The sequence below is a fragment of the Anser anser genome (genome assembly GCF_964211835.1).
Source record: "Anser anser genome assembly, chromosome: 3".
Lineage (NCBI taxonomy): Eukaryota > Metazoa > Chordata > Aves > Anseriformes > Anatidae > Anser > Anser anser.
The window spans coordinates 99,166,042-99,187,834 of NC_139722.1; the positions used below are offsets into that span (position 1 = coordinate 99,166,042).

A 21,793-nucleotide genomic window follows, 5' to 3' on the forward strand; every position below is an offset into this window, starting at 1 on the left:
ACACCAGAACATCCTGTTTTATAGCTCATGCACCTTGTGATAGCTTGCCAATATTTTTTCCTACAGTTGTAAGGATGTCAGTGGTCTTATAAATCCCACTCTACAGAATTTGAATAGCGCTGCTTTTAAGATTTTTTTGATTTCTCCTCCCCACTGCTCATGGCAGGAAAGAAGATGACACTTTGTGAACACAACCATACTTAAAGTCTTACTTCAGATATTGTTTTTAATTTGATAGTTTAAAGTCTTACACAGATACATTGCATTTTAAAAATAAATCAAGTTTAAATCAGAATATCAGCAAAAGATCTGATGAGCAGCTGACATGTTTGTAGAAATTAATTTATGGAAACGTTCAAGTTTCTAACTGCAATTTACCTTTGTTTGCCTTGTGCAGTGGGACCAAGTAGAGGAGAGAAGATGCTGGAACCTGTTCATCTCTCTGAGTTTTCAGCAGAATTGTTAGTCAGGTTCACAGTCCATTAAACTGATAGGTATTGACTGAAAACACAGGGTTTGAACAGGAATGATTTTGGCCAGAAAATCCATTCGTAGCTGAACTTGTAGTATTAACAGTTTGAGAACCCAGCTTTGCTTAGACTGTGAGAAGTGCTGGGGTAAGCCAACTTTAGTGAATGAGAGCTAAATAACCCCAGTCTGCTATTATTTCACATTTCTGACATGCCTGTCTAAGTACTTTAACCAATTCAAGTTTGGCCAGCTGAACAGCATCCAAAGATTTTAACTGTCTGTACAAAGGAGAAGACTGGGTTAACATGAACTTTCATTTCTGTGTGACAGTTCCCAATAGGCACTTAAGGACAGTACTGTCACCTGCAGCAGGGAAGCTGAAACACTTCTCGGAAGTGACGGTGGCAGGGTGAGACACAGTTTGGTGTGTCAGCTGAAAGGTGATGAGACTCATGGGTGCCACGCAGAAGTTACAGGAGCTTACTTTTATGTGTGTCCGCAGTTAGGACTGTCAGTCTGGGACACATCCACCTGTGTCCCATGGTCTTGTTTTAGACTGTGGTATGGAGAAATTAAGGCACATTAGTTTTGGGGTATCTTACTGGCAATGACATAGTGTGTGGTAATAGAAAAGAATGCAAGCCATTTTTAAGAGTAGGTTCACCTTACCTTATCTTAGGGGTTGCAGCATCTTCACAGGCCAGTTCACTATTCCCTAAGACAGACACTGAAAAATAAGACTTTAGATAATTAGGGTAGGTTAAGACTCCTCCAGTTAGGTGAGGTGAACACTCATAAGATGGATTTGTAAGTACTGTATTTGCCAAAGGTTCAGGTGGAAATTTCATGGCAACCAGTATTAACTGGGATAACAAAAGTACCCCCTGACTTGTTACTTTCTTCTGTCGCTGTATTTATACTATGAAACACAATCAATTGCTGCTACTCAATATTCAATGTTAATTGCTTTTAAAAATAAAGGCAGCACTAATAAAAGTTACAAAATAAGTGCACAAGAACAAAATGCTTTAGCTACTACATAGGTACAGAATAGAAGATTTAGATTCCAATATCTGTCACATTTTGCCAAATTCTATAATCCTGTTCCAGAATTATTTCCAGAATTTTCTTTTGGCCATGTTAAGCACTAATACTATAAAAGTCACTCATATACTTGCACTAAGTAGGCTGTTAATTGCATTTACACGGCCATTTGATTACAACAGGCAGGAGTTTTATGACACTAAGACATTTTTTTTTCTGGTTGAGCAGTGGGAAAGGATTGTAGAGCATATAGGAATCAAGCCTCAAACTATTTTCGGCATGAGAGAGTCATGATAATTACTGATCTGGAATGATGTGAATTTCTTAGCAAAAATTGTCAAAATGAAGTTTGCAGCAGCTGGAGATGTTTGGAGACCTAGGGATTTTCACAAACCCTTAAAAATTCCAGTAAATCTTGGTCCTGCACTGCAGAGACCCCAATAAGCATTAAAATTTTGAGCCAACAGGGCAAAACCCTCCTTGATACAGTTCAGAGGACAGCAAGCTTGGTCTTGCTTGGGCAGTCAGCATTCCTTCCATCTGTCCCATTGTAGGCTGCTTATATCGTCCTGCTCAGCAGGCTGCTTGGTTTGCAGGGATTGGCATGTTACGTGTGGGGCATACGGAATCAGGGGTACAAGCAGTAACCAGCAGACAGAATGCCCAAAGTTTTATTTGAGCAGGGAGTAAACTAGCAAAAAAGTTGCCAGAAACTTTGCTCTGATAGTACAGTGTACTGGAAAAAACTTTCAAGCTTTTTCTGCTTGCTTTTTCTCTTGACCCTCTTCCTCAATTGACCATTGCAAGGAAATAACCACTTAAAGTGCTGCAGAGACTTTTTCTTTATAGATACTAGCTGGGCATCCATGGTAGTGTTAGCATCTTACAAGAGGTTCTCAGACTGATTTTTGTTCCCCCCTCAGACACAAATTATGTGAATTGCTCTGTGTTTATCATGTGGCTGCTCATAGAAAGTGACATTGCTTTAGAATTTCTCAAATTGGGACTTCGAAATCATTAGTTCTGTCTGCAAATCTTTTACAATTGTGTACACGTCACAGGAGCAGTTTTAATATTAAAGAAGGTTTACATGACTGCTTTAAGAGGAGGACTAAAACTTGTGGTTTATATAGGTGACAGTCTTTATTTATTAAGGATACTACCACAAAAAGGAAAATTGCCATCTGCTAAAGCAGTGAATGGTTGTGAAGCAAAATACTGTAATTTTCAGTAAACCTTTCTTGAATTTGCTGAGACTGCATCCCACACTAGCAAACTGTGGGGGTTAAACAATAAAAGAGTTTGAAACAGGGTAACGAGGCATACATATCTGAGGGAGATTATGCTGTCATGCCATTCATAGTAGAGAATATGGAGGAATTCTTAAATTGAAGGACTATTATTATTATCAGTATGTGTTAAGATGACTAAGATAAGCACCTTATAATAAAAGATACCTCCCTCTTCTTAATTTGCAGGTTGCCTGAGGCCATTGGTTCTTCCTCATAGTTACATTAACATATCTGAGTTCGAGTCCTCCTTCCCAGTAGGAACAGTGGTGTATTATCAATGCTTTCCTGGATATAAACTAGAAGGGGCAGAGTTCCTTGAGTGCATGTATAATCTTATCTGGTCAGATAGCCCACCTAGGTGCCTTGATGTGGAAGGTAAATGTCTTATTGTTTGTTTATCTTGCTTTAAATTTTGCAAAGCAGCATGCTCATTATGACTTTAATGCAGGGCTATAGCTGCACTTCTGTTATATGTCTTCTTTCTGCAGGCCATGCAGAATGTACCTTTTCTTTTTTTTTTTTTTTTTTGCATGCAGCCAGTTCTAGCTCACTGCACGGTCAGCTGTTGGGGTTCTCCAGCTAATGGTTCTTCTCTTGGTGTCCTCAGTGCAAGATGGGAAGTTCTTAACAATGATGGTTGCTTTGCCTTGAAAATGTAAATTCTTTGCAGCTTTTCTAATGAAAATACTGAGGGAGTTATGGTCCTTGGCTTGGTGTAAGCACTGCTCTGCAACAATTAAAACATCAGCATGTTATCAGCGCTCTTCTCATCCTAATCCAAAACATAGCACCCTACCAGCTACTAGGAGGAAAATTAACTCTGTCCTAACTGGAACCAGGACAAATACACATTCATGTACAGGTGGTCAGTGATTCGATAGGTACAGACAGATTTCCATGTGAAACAAAAAATGTTCTATGCAAACTCTTGGATTGGGCTGTGTCAGCTGCAAACATTATTCAGTGACACATGATGCTGCACACTTGAATATTTGTTGTTTCTCATAGTAGTTAACCTTAAGGATTTGCAACCAAAGTGACTGACTTTACTGATTAGGAACATAAGAATTGTGGCCAGAGTGCAATGGATCTTACCAATCCAAAAGGAATGTAACTACAGCTGCAGTGCTGGAATGTAGGATATTGTAAGGGTATTTATATTTGCATCCCATACATTTAAAACAAAGACAATGAGTGGACTACTCCATGCGTGAGCAAAGCCTTGTGGATTACCTTCTGCCATCTTCATTGTGCATCTCAAATAGAACATCCCAGGAAGTTATCAGAATCTAAATACATCCTCTGCATTTCATGCACCTAAAAAAGGTATATTTTAGCTGTTTCAAGCCTGTAAGGTAGATATCTATAAGTAGAATTTAGCTGAAAGCAGTTATAGGAATATACATGTACTGCTTTTGTCACAGAGCTAAATGCAAAACAATCTGGGAATGCAAAAATTTGCCAACAGCATCAACAAAGTGATATACTACATAAAAGTAATACAGTGATCCTTGGTTTTATTTGATAATTCAATTTCCAAACTGAAAACGCCTTTGCAATTTTGGAATGATATAATGAGTTTTTTTTTATTATTGTTGTTTTCTTTTGTTTTCTTATTTTTTATTTTGATTTAGCATACCATAAAAGATTAATTGCAGACCAGATCTATGGAATCCATTTCTCAGAGGTTTGCTTGTTGTTGCTTTTTATATCACAGAAAATATATAACTTGAAAAATTAGAAAATTCACTGTTAGCCTTGATCAAGCAAATGTAACTGCTTTGATAAATAATGCCAACTCTCCAGTTAAAAAGATAAGAGCATTAAAATACAGTACACCTGCTTATGAAACAGAAAATGCTGTGCCAGTGTCTTACGCTCCTTTAAAACAGGTGAGCATTCCAGCTCTAATCAAAATATCTTGGAAAATACATTAGTTAAGCCAAGCTAGGTTTCAAGTTTGTGTTCATTACTTATTGCTTGTATGAAAATGTCATAGAGAGGGTCTTTTTTCATGATACCTTAAAATATGAGATAAGAGCTGCTACCCTGAAAGTCCTACATTTTAAATAATATGTCAGAAGTTGTTACTCCTGTCAACCATGACGAACTGTAATAAGGGGATCTGTGTGTACCAGCCATTGGGTCAGGGCAATCTGGGATGCCTCTTGAGTTTTGCATTGGATCCAGCCCTCCTTTCATTTACTTTCTTATTGCTCTCTTTTATTGTTAGAACTGAAACTTTCTGTGGTGGTTTCATGTGGGGTCCCATCAGTGCATGTGCTGAGTGAACCACAGGAGGCTGAATTCCACATCTGCAAGCATACCACTTGCAAGGACAGGTTCTCCTGAGATAGAGGGCTGCTCCTGGTAGAATAGAGAGCACCACCACTAAAAGGCCACCACCCACAACTCCACCTGTGAATGATATTTTAGGTAGGCTTCAGCTGGTATGCAGCAAATTTTGACATTAAATCCATTAAATCAACATTAGATGCTCTCATTTGAAAGTGTTAAAGTGATTTATGCAAGGAGCTGTAGACTCCAGGAATCTTGCTACAATCTACTATTCTAATTAGAGAACAAAACTCCCTCCCTGCATATTTTTTTATTCTGCACCTTGCATACTAATGTCAAGCTCATTTCTCGGCATTACTTTTATGTGTGTCATATAATCTCACCAATAAGTATTTTTTAACAGAGGAAATCTGCAAATAACAAATTAATTCCATTTATTTCTTTCCAGGATCAATTCAAAATTTATCCTAATAATATTTCCTGTTCAGTATTTTAATATGGTAATGATTAAAAGTAAATGGTTGTTAGGAAGCTACCATAAAACATTTTAGAGCTTTTATTCTGCTGTAAGTAGAATTTTTCTTTCTCATTTTGACGTATATTCTATAAACCTTTACACAGGGAATGTCTTAAATGCATGTGCAATTGCACAAATGTTATCTGTCAATCTTTTGAAATTTTGTCTCTTTTTAAAGCCAAATTAATTCTGAATGAAGAGCTTCCACACCATTTAAATGCATGGTTACACCAGGGACCGCTTGGATTACTTTCAACTTTGTGTCAAAGAGCTGTCTCTCTAAATCAGTTGTATGTATGTGTTGGGGTTTGCTACAGTGATCTGGCAGCATCTATATGCTTCACATATAGAGTCAAAATAAATGAAGATTGGAAGGAACAATCAGTTCATCTAATCCATCCTTTCACTCCTACCCTACCGCATGCTTTCTAACATTCAGCCCAGTCTTCTCAATATCAGCAAAAACAGAGCTTCCACAAACTCTTGTGAGAGGCTATGTCATACTCAGGAAATTTTTGATGATAGGGAAGAAGACATTTCTGCATAAAAATTGTGCTACCTGGTGCTGATGTGCAGGCAACACTGCAATGTTGTGCAGTGGCTTCTCAGAAACAGCTGTTGGACCTGATCAGAAAAGTTGTTATAGCTCAGGCAAATAAGGATGCCGGTAGCTCAGATTGCCAAGTATTTACTGTTATGAGATCCTGTTCTTAAATGCTTGTAACTTTGCCAAATTTAAACATTCAGATTGATTTTTGAGTGTCTGCCTCAGGCTGAATCATTTGGGAAGCTTCAGTTGAAATGATTCAGCTATCTCTGAGAATGATGTTAGAGGAAATTGTGTTGTTTTACCGGATTGTTACAGTCATTTAGGGGATAAGCTGAAACATCTTAACATTGAATTTTCTACTACTTTTATTCCTTGATTTACGTCTTCAACTTTCTTTATATCCTTTTTTTTTTTTTAATTTCATTACTATGCAGAAGTTTTGTAAATATTCTTTTGTACTGAAACTTGTTAGACAATTCTAAGGATACATGAAAATCAAAGGAAAATGTTAATTTATTACCATGATTTTTGAAATATCAGTTTGGGGTTAACGATCCATCTGTAGAAATTAATAGAAGTTATTGATTGCCTTCTGTATAATCAGATATGTAAAAGATTGGGAGGAAAAAGAATCTTAAATTGAAGATTTTACCATGTATAGTATAAAAACTTCCTGAAAAATTTAATGGCTTCCCAAAACATTGGAGAGCAAGCACCTGAGAACATACTGGTAGGGAATTCCATGAAATGGAATGGACAGCCAACTGCCAGTTTCTTCTGCCTGGTAACCAATGACAGGATGCACCGGAAGAGCACAAAGCTGCACCGGGGGGGTTCACAAGGAAAAGGTTCTTACTGTGAGGGTGGTCAAACACTGGAAAAGGCTTCCTAATGAGGTAATTGATGCCCTATGCCTGTCAGTGTTCAAAAGGCAATTGGATAATGCCCTCCTTAACATGCTTTAACTTTTGGTCAGCCCTGAGGTGGTCAGGCAGGTGGACTTGATGATGTCTGAAGATCCCTTCCAACTCAACTCAGCTCAGCTCAGCTCAACTCAACTCAACTCAACTCAACTCAACTCAACTCAACTCAATTCAACTATTCTATTCTATTCTGTTCTGTTCCATTCCATTCCGTTCCATTCTGTAACATTAAGAAATTAGGGTAGGTATATACTGAGATCCTGTTCTATGCTTACAACTATTGAGCATGCAGACAGGAAGGAGAATTAAGTAAATATTGCAAAATACATCATCTAAGTTAACTGAGTTGATATTAACACAAGACATAATAGCCTTGTTTTTAACAGTACTGACCACAGCAGAGTTTTAGAATATACTCAGTGCCTAGAGAAATACTTCTCAAAACTCAGAAATTATAAGCAACAGTAAATGCTCAAATAGCAGCAACAAACAATGTCTATAAACACCGTTACTTGGGCAATGCCTTTTCATTGGTGATTCCTTTAGTACAATAGCCAAAGACTGAAATAGGCTGATGGTCTTTCACTCTGGGGGCATATGAGTCATATAAAGCAGGTGTGATGTATTTGCAAAGACAGTTTTCTTGAAAAAAAGACATTCAATAATTCTAAGGGTTGTTGACTGTAGGTTGTTATTTGTTCATCACCCAAGGCTGTAGAAATGGTACATATGTCCAGATACCTTGTACAAGTGTGGAAGTTGAACACTTTACAGAGCTCCTCATAGAGGTACAGAGCTGCTCATAGATGACTTGGAATGTCTATATTTATTTATTTATTTATTTATTTATTTCTGTTGGAGGATTCTGACTTTCATCTGTAGATCTTTATCGACAGCTGAAGAGGTGAGGAGAGGAACTGAAATCAGAAAGGGCACAGTGACATGAAATACTCACCAGACAAGTCTTATTGTTCTGTGGTTGTACTGCTTAATAATCATCAGGTCACTTAATTGCAGCACATGTATTGTAATGTAAAGTAGAAAGAAAACCAGTACATATTTGAAGACAGAATTATACGCAGAAGTGGACATTTTACAGCTCTTGTTGGGGGTGGGATGAAGGAACTGAGAGTTTAGAGAACAGTCTCCAAGTGGAAAATGTTGTATGAGAATGATAAATACTATTATATTACTACTCTTTTTTTTTTTTTGCATTGCAGAAATTTTCTTTGATCTTTGTTGTGATTGAAATAGATACATTCCACACTAGTCTTAGTTTTTCAAGTAAACAACAGAAGAACAACTTCTAATCTGTTTCTTTTATGTCTTCTGTTTCTGCCTGATGCACAAGACTGTCAAAGTAAATCACTGTTTTACACCTTCACAGGTACCAGTGTACCTTTCAGAAACTCCTTAGCATTTCCAGAATCAGCCAGACATCCAGACTCTTTTATAGGGCCATAATTTCCATGTTAGCTGCCAGATGCACGTAGTATTTTATCCACAGTGCTTTAAATATGCTGAGGATTAGGTAAGGGAAAGCAGACAAAATTTATCCCTGAGGGCTGTTTTATAATATTAATTTTTAACTTTATCTGGCAGGGCTCCTCAGAACAGAAAAACACATTGCATTGTCTAGCTTGAAATCAAATCTCTCTGTGCTTTATGGACAAGTTCATTAAATTCGGCTACATAGTGCAGTCACAGGACATCTTCCACAAACAACGGGAAGTGTAGCTATAGACTCTAGAAAGTCTACTTGCTATGTAGGTTTGTTCACTTTCAGAGACAAGAACCAACATTTAAATAGAAGTAATTTCACCAGTGGATAACTTGATAACTATACATTAATAACAGAAACTAATATTCTTTCAAACCTCCTTAGTCTTCTTAGTTGGTTTTGTGGCTTTACCAGCCAGTTCCCCTCCCTCCTTTTTTGTTTTTCGTAGCATTATTCCATGGGGGTTAGGGCCTTGTGATTTTCCTTCTCCCAGGAGGTGCATTTTGATTTCTTCAGCCTTCAGCTAAGCCTTGGGATACAGCTCTTTTATCCCAGCAAGTGCAGCTGGATTTGGTATTCCTTCTTTCCATCAATACTCAATGATGGGTGTAGGTGACAAGAGGCAGGCTCAAGGGATTGTTCTTATAAACAAAGAAGAAAAAGAAATTAAAGAGAGTTATAACAGCATAACCCTGGTTTATTCAGCTCACAGTGAGCTCTGGCTTCTTCAGACATCCCTGTTGGCTGTTTTTACCTGTCTGGGTTTCTTAGACAACTTCCCAACAGCTCTGTCTCCCTGTTCCATCTCCACTCTACTGCTGAGTACTTTGACCTTTTTTTTTCTCCAGTCTTTTCCAGGTTTGGGGTTATCCTGTGATGACTGTCAAATACCCAAGCCTTGGCTTATTTTGCAGCTCTCTGATTCCTTCTTGTTGGGTGCCTGTGAAGTCCCCAATTAAACTAAATGAATGCAGTCAGGCCACAGGCATCCCAATCACAAGTTGATATACAATAAGCATAGTTTATTATAACCATCAGATGCAGTAAAAGCACTGACCTGGGAAGAAAAGACTTCCTAGAATGGTCTTTCCACTATCTAACTAAAGTTTTCATTTCTGATTATTTCTTTAACAGGAATCCAGCCTCAGCATTTATCTCTGTTTCTTTTTTAATGCAGTTGTTAATGACTGGTCACTGGAGTACAGTACCTGACTGCAGCTGGAGCTCAGGCAATCAGACACCTTAATGGCATCAATTCTATACAAAAATAATCACAAGCAATTGGCTCCACATTCAGAAACGAGGCCAAATATTCAGCGTCTGCTTCTCAAAGTCTTAAAAAGGCCATTACTGATCATAAAGTCAACCACTCATGAGAAAAGGAAGAAACAAAACTAGGACTGAGAGACGAAGAAAGCTAAAATGATCTGTAAATGAGACCGTGGTGTTCCAAGCACTCCCATGTGAATCATTAGTATAAATATTTCCCTGAAGATAATTATGGGTGTCTTGCTAAAAGGACTCCTAGCTCTCCATTGCTGCAAGCTCATAATCAGTGTTGGTAGTTTAAACAAAAATTGCATTTTTGAACTTATAATTTACAGGTGAAAGCTCACGTGGGATGTGTTTCATCTCATATATACTGTGAAATTGCATTTGAAAATAAAGGCTTTTGCATTAAGATCAATGTTTTACTGCCAGTTATGCTATGAATGGCAGGATTGTTGAGGGTGAGGGTGAATTCGGTCTGATACTCCTATAGGAGCTCAGCTGACTGCAACTGTGAAATGGGCTCTGTAACTCCAAGAAACAAACAAGCTCTATGTGTAAGTGATTGTAAATCACCTTCTGTTTCCCTTTGGGAACCAATTAATATTAAACTATTGTTAAGATAGACTTGGAATAAGTTTTATAAGGCTTCATTTAGGCTCTTACAGCTGGTGTCAGTGATAGCAATTTTCAGCAAGATGGTGTTTGTCAGAACTAGACCAGAGAAACAGATTTTCACTAAAATCTTAATTATTCAATTCATTTCACACTTTGTAGAAGGTGAAAAGTGCTTCCTACTGTGTGCACATTGAAAGATTAATCTTGTAATTTTACTGGGTACCAAATTAAAACATGGTTGTCTAGGAGTGAGAGCAAGCAGTCTGGGAGTCATGAGACCCAAGGTGCAGCTGCCAGTGACTTACGAATGGTCTATAAGGAGTTGCTTAACTGCAGGGTGTCTTTTCAGAAGAATAAAATGTAGGTGGCACTGTGAAGGTTAAGTAACTGGAGATGGAGAAGAATTTGGAAATTATTGGCTAAGAATGCAGTATTTTGAATAATCCTTGCTGTAGGCTTTCAATAAATAAATTTGCTGGCAAATTCAGGGTTCAAAATAATAATCTCATATCTTTGTTCCTTTACATCATGTCTACTGTTGGGCTTAGTAGGAGTGACTTTATATACTTAGTTGTTTCCACCATTATTTCTATTTTGGTAGTACTGTTAGTGCTGTTGCTTTGCTGTGAGAATAATCAGGAAAATTCCTCAAAGCATGTCTTTACTTTCAAAATGCAAATTCTGTGGCCACAAATTTTTTCTCACTTACTCCAGTACAGCTATAATTTGCACTAACTCTCCCTTCACAGGACAGGAGTTGTTGAGTTACATAAGAAAGGCTTCTTGGATGAGTATTTTATTCTGAAGGTCTGAAGGGTAATGATACTGAAATAACCAAGAAACTGAGTTTCATTGGCACAATGTTCACAAAGAAGGAAAAGGAACAAACATAACCTTCATATTCCATATTACTGTAAAAAAAAAACAAAACTTCAAAGCCTACATACACAAGGATGTGTTTGTACAAAGGCAATATAGGGAACAGGATCTTTACTAGGACACCCTGGATGCTGCATTTTCTTGACATAAATGATGGCTCAACGTAAACAGTGGTTGGAATGTAACTGAATATACATATTCAATATACTGGAACTGAATTATGGATTGTAGCAGTTCTGACATTAAAATACCATTTTGTGAAAAACAATTCTACCTCCCAACTGCACTCTCCCATCTGGTGGGCAAGCACAGCACCATCAGCTGGCCAGCTGATCCCTTGGCTGCATGTGGGGCAAGGATGTGAGGGCTGAAAGGCATCCAGCTTAGGGAGATATATATATAGGTCCCTCAGTGGCTTCTTCAGGCAATTAAGAGCTTATGTTCTGGGGGAACACAGAGCCTTTACTGAGTGCCCTGCTCTTGCTTAGCACATATGTGGAGCTAAGGATTCTCCATGCACTGCAGCGGGATATGGCTACCTCAACTGAGTACACTGCAGACAGTTACATGAAGGTAAAATTGGCAAGGTAGAACAGTAGTAGTGATGGCTGAGAGCTCCTGGGCATTTCCTTCACAAGAAAATTGAATGTGATTAGGAGGTAAACTTGGAACAGAAGGGAAACTCCCCCGGGTTTTCCAGGGATCTTCACCTTCCAGAAGGTCTTCACCTTCCTTGAATGCAGGCAGGCTGGGACTATGGTGTCAAGAAGAGACTTGCAGTAGCCAGAGGACAGGTGTCCAGATTTCTGGTGTTACTTAGTTTTGTGACACATACAAGAAAAGGTCAGGAAAACCTTTGTTCTCTTCCAGCTTGTGCACAAACTAGGTGGTGTGTCCACCATAGGCAAGCCTGTGCTTTCTGTACCTCTCTGATTACTATCTGGCAATATACACCATTGTTTCCCCTCTGCATTGTAATCTGCAGTTTTTCATCTGTGTCTCCCTCATCATGAAGTTTCATCTTAATCTTTTCTCATTCTTTGCATAATAAGCTGGGATTCATGGTGTATTTGGAAGAAGCTTTATTTTTGATTAGTTGCAAATGTCTCTAACACTGTCCATCCCTGTGTGCAACACAAAATGACTGGCCTCATACTGGATTTTTCAGTTAAGCCAGCTAACCTAGTAACCAGAATCCTACATGAAAGGCTAGAGAAAAAATGTACTATACAAAAATTCAAAGCTGGCAAATCAGCTTCTTGCTTATTCGTGAGCATAAGTGCCCTGTATTTCACAATTTTATTGCATTTATTGTTTGGCTTGTGTTTGGCTCATGTTTGGCTCATGGCTAGGCAAAACCTAAATAATTTACTTCCTGCTTACTTTGAGCAAAGACTAAACCTACTGGCCAGAATGCCAATGAACTGACTGGCCAAAAAAATGAAATTTGGAGCACTGTAAATATCTGCAACTCCACTTTCATCTCTCTACCACTGCCTTTTAAAAAGTGACATGAAATCTTTATTCTGTGCCATCAGTGTTAATTGAGACTATGCTAATGCCAGAAATTTTTCCTCCCTCCTACAGTCCCAATGTCAGCAGCGCAGAATTACTGCAGCATCCTCTGGGCAGTGTTTAAAAAGCTTCTTGACCGTAATGGGTAGAAAAAATGACTCGGTGAACTCCATTTATTGTTCTAATGTGTGAGTGCTCACTGCCTATACCCCCCTGGCAGGGGCCCTGGTTGGCAACACCGGGGGGAAAGAGCCACCCTTGCCTTTTTCTGGACTTTCCCTTGCAGAAAATGTCACAGATATTTCTGCTGTCCCTGGCACATGAGCACAGCTGCAGATACTCACTGTGGGTTTTCGGTTCAGTTTGTGTGGTTTGGGACAGCAGTCACTGGGGATCACACCAACAAGCATAGAGGGCACGGTGGTGGCTTGATGTTATTCACTGAGCATTTTTGTACCACAAGTGCAGGAATCATTCTTTTTTTGGAAAAGCTGAGGAACCTTAATTTCTGCACCACTTAGCCTGCCATTCAAAATGCTTTAATTTGTCAATAAACAGCAGACATGCATGGACATTACTACAATCTGGTGGCTGAAAAAACGCAGTAGATGCTTTGGCAAAGCCTGATTGCAGCCCTGGGTTGTGAAAGTTGTAGCTCAGAAAGCAAAGCCTGTGGTCTTGACACCTCATGAAAGGGAGAGCTACCTGCAGGCACACTTTAAGGTGGCAAGTATTCTGATGTCTTTTGTTACAAAATAAATAAATAAATCTGTAAGCCTGAAGTAGGTCTGCTTCTCCAAGGCAGGATGTGACTGTGGTTGAAACATAAGGATTGAATTGAAACCCAGGTTTTAAGTTCTTCCTCAGAGTACTAAACTTTCATTAAAATTAGCCAGAGAAGAAAGCTGATCTCACAGGAGAGACCTGAGCTCCAACTGTTCCTAAGAGCAGGAGGAGATGGCTGTCAGATCAAATCAGGAATTCCTTCCTTCAGCTTCTTTGAGCATTGGTAGTCCAGAGCATCCCAGAAGGGATTTATTTGTGATATAAACACATTTGTTCTTTCTTTTTGATTAATGATTCTACATTTTGGATGAGAATGCTGTGCAGTAAAGTCCCTGTAAGTCCCCTTACAGTCTGTGGCCAATAAAGACTGATGCAGAGATCCTGATCATGGGCTGCAAAATGCCCAGCAGGCACTACCTGACTTATGTCTGTACCTCATACATGCTCCGAAGGTTAATATTATCTGTCTGAAAATGCTACTGGATTATCTATGCTGGATATTATTATTAGTAGTACGTTAAAGACTCAAAAGCTTTATAATGTGAAAAGGATGCTGAACTCTGTTGGTAATAGAGATTTGGTGTCACATTTAAGAACAGCATGTAGGACTTTTTTAAGCTGTAAGAACTTCCTGAAGTAGAATTCACTTATCTCTATGATTATTTATTGTCCATACTCCAGTCAGCTTTGACAATGAAAATTTACTTGTCAAGCACACTTTTATTTTAGTCTGTTTGTGGTTATTTTCATTCTGTAAGTTTGATGCGTTTGTCTGAAATCCATGGCCTGTAATTTCCAAATACACCAAGGGATGATCACTGGAATTGCAAAAATTTTACCTTTCCTAGAAAACTTCAGTGGACTGAGTTTTGCCACTTGGGTTTTAGTTCATATTTGATCTGGCCTATTTCTTTAGTATGTGTAACTGGTATAATACACTGGTATCTAGCATGATGCTGAGTAAATATCAGTGGTGAGGGATCTGACCCTGTAAGACAACTAACTCTTCACTAAAAACCTGTCTATTGAGAGCCAAGAGTGCTCAGCAGCCCTCTAGACTAGCCAAAATCTTCCTCTTCTATGATCAAAGCTAAGGCCACTTCATTGTTGTCGTTCCACTGACTGTAAATGATCTTGGGCAAAAATGATTATGGAAATGGAGTGAGTTGAGAAAAGAACTAGGTGTATGACTAACTGCCCAGAGATGAAAAGTTAATCTTCGACTGCTGCTGATATAACTCACCTGATTTGATTTCACTTGGAAAAAGAGGCTCTGAACCTGAGTTTTACTGATCATTAATCACCGTGCTTGCAAAGGCATGAGGAGACCAGTTTGATCATGCAGCTGTTGGAGGGTTCTTTAAACTGGACGAACATAACATTTACAGGAGGTGATGAGGGATACCCCATGTGACTGTAAAACGCAGATTCTGACACCCAAGCTGACATAAGAATAAAGCATTGATACCATTGAGCTTAACTCCTTCATTTGCAAACCTGCTCCATTGCAACTGCTGTTTGTAAAAGCATTTAATGTAAGAGTTGTTTGTAAGCACAGACATTTAAATATTTAATTCATGGCTAACATAGTACAGTGCTTTAGAGAAATGTTTAGAGACACTTCCAGGCAGCATCAGTACATGATCATTTCCCTTAAAATATGGAGGATGTCAGTAGATGGAGTGGCAGACATTTTTAGCACTGAGTGCATATCCTACACTAAGAGTAATGCTCTTGTTTTCAGGTTTTATAAAACACATCTCCATTTGTAAACAGACTGGCAGCTCCACATATGGGTTGTACCCACAGTACATTGTTTTTAATCTCACTGTAAACGGTGTCATTCCTAAACTGGGAGACCAGCACTGAGGCTTTTTTTTATTCAGAAGACTGTTTTGGCCCTTAATGATGTTAATAGGTTAGGGAATTGGTGTGTCAGGAATGGCATCAGGTGCATTTCTGGAGAGGAGAAATTTATTTCTCTGAGTGGTTGCTCCCTGTGATAAGATGTGCTTTATTTTCCTTGTTGCTAGGAGGGTAATGTGCATCCACACATCTCTTGCAGCCTGTCTTAGTTTGCCAAAACTCAGTTGCAAAGAATTTTAAATTGCTATCTTTGCATGCTATAAATGTAGATAATAAAAATATACCAGGTTTCCGTGCCTGGTTTTATGCTTTCACTGATTATTCTCTTTTTAATAAAGGAATGATCCCTGATATGGACAGAAGGTGCTTTACTGCTATTTCAGACCAACACCTTTACCCTATTAAGAAAATTGTTTTCAATATCAAGTTGACCTCCCAGTAAACCATTTCTATTTCTCATGGACCTAGAGACTTTGGAAAGTATGCAGAGTACTGAGGATGTGAATTTCTATGTGAATTACTTGCTCTGATTTCAAGTTATTATTAAGCCTTGCCAGTGAAAATGCAAACAAAACCATGTCCCCAAGGGATGAGGAATAGACATTGCTGCACATTGTAATCAGCCTCTCTTGAAGATTCATTTAATATCTTGTGTATTTTTTTTTTATGAAATGCATTATTCATGTAACAGGATTCACAGAGAGAAGCAGCTGAATTGTAATTTCTGGGAAGATTCTTCTTCAGAGATGGCATTTTCATTATTTAAATCAATGCAGTAGGGCTGGCCTGCATGAGGGAGGCATGAAGTGAAGGGGCCAGGCAGCCTGCAGATGGGGCACTGATGCAGTTAGTTTACTGTATCTGAAGGGGAATAAAACAAAACAAAAAAAAACCATTTAGCTTACTGAAACACTTTTTGGGTCAGTATGTGGCCACTTTAGACATCATTACACTTAGTGTTTTTTTTTTCCTCTGTGTTAGGAGCAATACTTAAGAGAATAATATTCAACTAATACTTATTCAGTAAATAAGCATCCTCTTTCAGAAAAATACTGCTTGCAAGCTGCTTTACCCGCTGCTGTTTCCTAGAGACTGCTCCTTCAGTTCTCTTTTGAATCCATCTCACAGCAATGTGAGAGGGCATTTCTTCTTGTTTCAGGGTCTACAATAAAAGTTCCACATGTTTATATTGCGATTCAGTCTTATATACATAACCTCATGTAAACTACTGTACTTAATTAACACAAGCTTAGTCTCTGTTGCCTCACTCCACCAGCAATCCCACTGGAAGCAGCAGGGCTGCTCAGAGATAACAAAACACAAATAACACCTGTGGAGTCTGAGCCCAGCTAAACAAAACTATGGTTGTACAACTGTAATTGCTTAAGCGGTGTCATGTGCCATGCACCTCCTCCAGCACTGTTGATGGCAAACTTATTTTTAAAAGTGAATATTTCAGAATTTAATTAGTGCATATAACCAGTCGATTATGCTAATGAAAAAAAATATAGGAACATGCAGCTGAATCTGAGATGTTTCATAAGCAAAAGGATTCTCTTTGGTTGTCCCCCTGCATCCCCATATAGTTGTCCTACACACCTATGTGCCCCCTTCTGTTTTCCTCCTCTCCTCCCCTTTACCCCAGAGGCTGGAAGGGTTCACAGATACCATCTTTCATGTCTTTAAACAAACAGGTGACTGCAGAGCTTTCTGGTGTAAGTGTGAGCCAACAACTTCCTGTGAAGTTTTTGAACTTCACATTTCTGCAGGAGGTATGTGCGCCTGTTCACTGGCGTGGACAGGAGTGTGGTGTTCCAGCGGTAGCGGGTTGGTGCCACTCATACATAGCCTCCTGAAATGGCAGGGAGCCTGGAAGGGTGTTTTGATGCACAGTGGTAGGTTGCTGTGGTTAACTTCTTTCTCCTATTCTCTCTGTTTGCCCAAGTTTGTCCACTACCTCCAATGGTGAGCCATGGAGATTACATCTGCCACCCGCGGCCTTGCGAGCGCTACAACCATGGGACAGTGGTGGAGTTTTACTGTGATCCTGGTTACACCCTCACCAATGACTACAAATACATCACCTGCCAGTATGGAGAGTGGTTCCCCTCCTACCAAGTCTACTGTGTCAAAACAGGTAAGGGAGCAGCAATGGCATACCCTCTTACAGCCCATCTCTTTTAGATCAAATCAGTAGTTTAGTAATGCCTGGTGAAATTCATTTGTTTTTTGCTTAAGTGATGAACATTGATTTGTAGATGCCATTAAATACAGGATATTTTATTCCTGAATGATCCTAAACCACCTCAACAGTTAGCTCTTCAAATGTACTTTGGAATGTCTTGTGGATTTTTTATATGTATATAAGGTAAGTTCATGATTGCATGCATAAAAGAAACATCAAGGGGAAAAAGCAAGATCCAGCCCCTGTGACAGATTGCTGTTAAGGCTGTTTGTAAATAAAACGCACATGTAAGAAATCTCTCACCCTAACTGTCACTTCTGAGTATTGTTAAAGAATTAATATAAAATAGCAGCAGTAATAAGCACAATTGTGGTATTGTTCTCTTTTTGTTACAGAACAAACTTGGCCAAATACACAGGAGACCCTCCTGACTACATGGAAAATAGTGGCATTTACTGCCACCAGTGTTTTATTAGTACTTCTACTGGTCATTTTAGCCAGGATGTTCCAGACCAAATTTAAGACACATTTCCTTCCAAGGTTTGTACTGTTTTTTGTTTGTTTGTTTGGGCTGGTGGTGGTGGTTTGGTTTGGTTTGGTTGGTTGGTTTTTGTTTTTGAATTCTGAAGCCCTTAATTCAGTTTTCACATTCAGTGCTCCTTGCTGAGGAAGCAGAACAGCTCCTGAGCCTTGCAGATACCTCCTTTGCACTGAACAGAAGTATCTGAACTACCTACACAGACAGGCATCCCTGGAAAGCCACTGTAGTTCCTTCTGCAACTAAGATAAAAGCCAAAGTTTGTCAGATTCATTCTGGGAGTAATTACAGCTTTACTACTGAGAACTGCTGCTTCTGCATATAAAAATATTTGACAGTGCTTTAAAATACTCATTTTTGGGTGCCAGGGGAATTCATTTTTAAAGTACTGTGGATTCAGTAATGTAAGTTTTAAGAAAGAATTTCTTTTTTTTTTTTTCTTCCTGTGGACAAATTTATATTAGAAGTTTGCTTTCCCTTCATGAGTATTATTTTCATCATGATTCATGAACATCTCCTACATCTACCTTTATTTCCATAAAATACTGTGCAGCTATGAGCATTTGTCATTGATTCGCACAGCACTCCTCAAGAGACAGGTAGGTGGGTACTATTATTATTATCTTGCAATGGGAAAAACAAAGACAGGCATGCTATGGTTTAGGTAAAGCTTGTGATGTATCTAGGTTTAGATCTGTCGGTCTGTCTCTACGTTTCAGTCTGGGCTCAATTTGCTATGGACCTTGACTGGGTGACTCTTTCTCTTTCTTTTACTTCTGTGTCTTTATTCTACCACACACAGAAAGGAGAGGTAATAAAGCTGTATGTCAGTAAATATATCCCCATGTCAATGCAGAAGAATGAATTTGGCAGTCTTACTGTTAAATAAGTATGTGTACCTGAAAGTATATGGATTGTATCAGTAATGTGTATGTTAACATATATATCTACAGTATATGGGGAGTATACATACATAACTAGGAAAACCTTTAGGGTAAAGGGTTGCACCACAGATAGCTTTATAGCCTGGATTCATCTCAGTTATTGAAACGACTCTCTGGCCTATTCTTTTCAGATGTTTTCATGTCCTAAGGGGACCTGGGACCAAGTCCTTCCTGCTAGGATTCTGTTGTGATTTAATTGACTACAAAAAATATATTTCAGGGTTTATCACACCTTCCCAACATAATATAAATATTTTGTTTTAAAAAGAAACCAATCTAGTGCTGGTTAAGGATGTCTTCATCCTTTGAAAGCAAGACTTGAAGGAGGCCACAAATCTGGCCCCCAAATTCCTGTCATCCGATGATAGCCAGCTCAGCGCCTGTACATGTGCTGTAAACACTTTTTTGCTCTAGCCCACATCTTTCCAGGGGTTCCAACACTCTTGACTGGTGAAGCACACCTGTGATCTCATATCCATGATATCTTGTCTGTGTGACACAAAAAATGGTGCTCCTTATCTCTTCCAAGCACCTGTTTTCTTTCCCTTCTCTAAATTGTGCTTCACATTACTTGGTTTCATTTATCCAATTGTAACAGATTCCACCTGACTGTCAATCTGAACAGATTTTTGCAAACCTGTGAAGCAAACATTTCTGTGAATGTTAATGACCCTGTAGCATCATTTTGCGTGATTAGAAAGTGTTGTGTTTACTTGCATTCAGCAGTTGCTCCAATGTGCTTCTGAAACACTCTGGCTCTCTGCGATCATTTCTCTGTTTGACTTAGAGGCAACCAGGAGGGCTCCATGGGTGACCCTGACTTTGTGGTGGTGGATGGCGTTCCTGTCATGCTGCCTTCCTATGATGAAGCTGTAAGCAGCAGCTTGAATGCTCTAGCACCTGGATACTCAGCTACAACAGACCAGGGGCATATTTTGCAGACAGAAGATCAGAGTCCTCCTGCTTATCCCGGCCCCAGGATTACAGACACGCTGCCTAGTGAATTTGAGACCTGTGATAGTCAATCAGGCTCCTCTGAACTGCTCCAAAGTTTGTACTCATCCTCGGTGTGCCAAGCAGCAGCGTTTTCTGGGTCAGATCGAACTGATGCATCCCGTAGCACTGCTGGAGAGGCTGTGTCCACGAGTCCACGGATTGATATTACAGATGGTGAGTCTTACATAAGCGAGATACATGAGTCCATAAGCAGGAGCCATTCATTTGTACAGTCAGAGCAGGAATAAAGCCAGCTGACCTGCTTTTTACTTTCTCCATATATTTGCAGAGTCCGTACCTTAATTTGGACATTCTTAAAACCATGCTACTGAGCTTCATGTCCATGATATGTCCTTGCTAACTGTGGTGCAAGGGATTTGACTCCCTGAGGGTAGGACAGGCCAGAAGGCTTCTCTCCAGACCAGGCAGCAGCAGTCTCATCAACGGGGATGACGGCGGGTGCCTGTATACAGCAGCAAAGTCAAACATCATCTTGCCTGTGCTGGTCTGTTCATCTGCTCCTCAACTGCTACACTCATAACTCCCTCATGTACTGTGGTTTTCACAGCAAAGAACATGATTTTCTCCTTACAATGGAAAGAAAATCATATTTTCATACCCAGAGAGAATTAGCAGCCTTTATTAAACAAGCTCATTGTGTCTGCACATACGGCAAACTTTTCAGTCTAAGGCATGTATGCATTTGCGTACATTTTAAGCCTTGGGCATGGGAGTCACAGCATAAGGGAAACCTACTCACAGGACCATGTATTAGAAGGGAGATCATCATATACTATTGTCTACATTTAAATCATGAGCATGCATTGATATAATTTCATTTAGTTCTAACAGAGCCTTATGGTGTGCTTCTTAGCACGTCAAGGAATCTACATAGCTTTCCTCAGAGACATTTAAATGAGAAATAGGTGGAGGAAATCTTCCTGCTTCATAGGGTTGGGGCTAACTTTTAATGGCATCACAAGTGGAAGAGGACTTCGGGAAGGAGGTGGGAGAAATGATGAGGATACCAGCAGAAGTCTCTGCTTACTCTGAATGTTGAGTCAGTCTTTAATGTAGTAGAAGGGATGTTTGCACTTAGGTTTTGGTGGGCCTAACTTGTTTTAGAAAACATGGATAGCCTCAGTAGTTTAATGTTCATATAGCTGTTAGAGCATAAATGGGTATAGAATTGGAGACACTGTATATATTGTTCAGATTTTACAATGCCCATTTATATTTTTTGCAGAATTGCTAATAATAATGATCTGCAAAGATCTAAAAGGAAGTTACAATCAGTAACCAATACCATTTCTTTTTTACCTCTAGAGATTCCGTTGATGGAAGAAGACCCTTAGCCTGCACGGAGATGTGTCATCATTGCGTTACACTGTTTGGTAACATGAATACAGAACACGTAGAGATAGAAAAGACTATCTGTGGATTTGGAGAGGGTATTTTCGTACTTACCAACCTTCCACAGGATGATGTCACCAGATTGTGTGTACATCTTAATCCACAGTGGGGATAACAGCAAAAACATTCGGAAAAGCAGTTTTATGAATGAATCCTGGGGATTTGATGAGAGCAGATGTAGAAAAAGA

At 39.2% G+C, this 21,793-nt stretch overlaps 1 protein-coding gene and 1 long non-coding RNA gene across 3 annotated transcripts in view; one reads left to right on the plus strand and one right to left on the minus strand.

Annotated features, from left to right (window-relative positions):
* On the minus strand, positions 1-11,923 carry LOC310896350. The gene is made up of 3 exons (XR_014581414.1): positions 4,041-11,923; positions 1,141-1,198; positions 1-1,027 (listed from the first exon to the last, which is right to left on the minus strand). It is a non-coding gene; the product is annotated as an uncharacterized lncRNA (long non-coding RNA).
* Positions 1-21,729, plus strand: part of SUSD4 (sushi domain containing 4) — a 72,566-nt gene extending 50,837 nt beyond the window's left edge. For both annotated transcript variants that reach the window (XM_083828539.1, XM_083828538.1), the window contains 5 exons: positions 2,994-3,182; positions 17,475-17,666; positions 18,110-18,254; positions 19,984-20,366; positions 21,519-21,729. In XM_083828539.1, coding sequence (XP_083684665.1) covers positions 2,994-3,182; positions 17,475-17,666; positions 18,110-18,254; positions 19,984-20,366; positions 21,519-21,547 — 938 coding nt within the window. In that variant the 3' untranslated portion in view covers positions 21,548-21,729. The remainder of the gene's footprint in view (positions 1-2,993; positions 3,183-17,474; positions 17,667-18,109; positions 18,255-19,983; positions 20,367-21,518) is intronic.
* Positions 21,730-21,793: the final 64 nt, after the last annotated feature.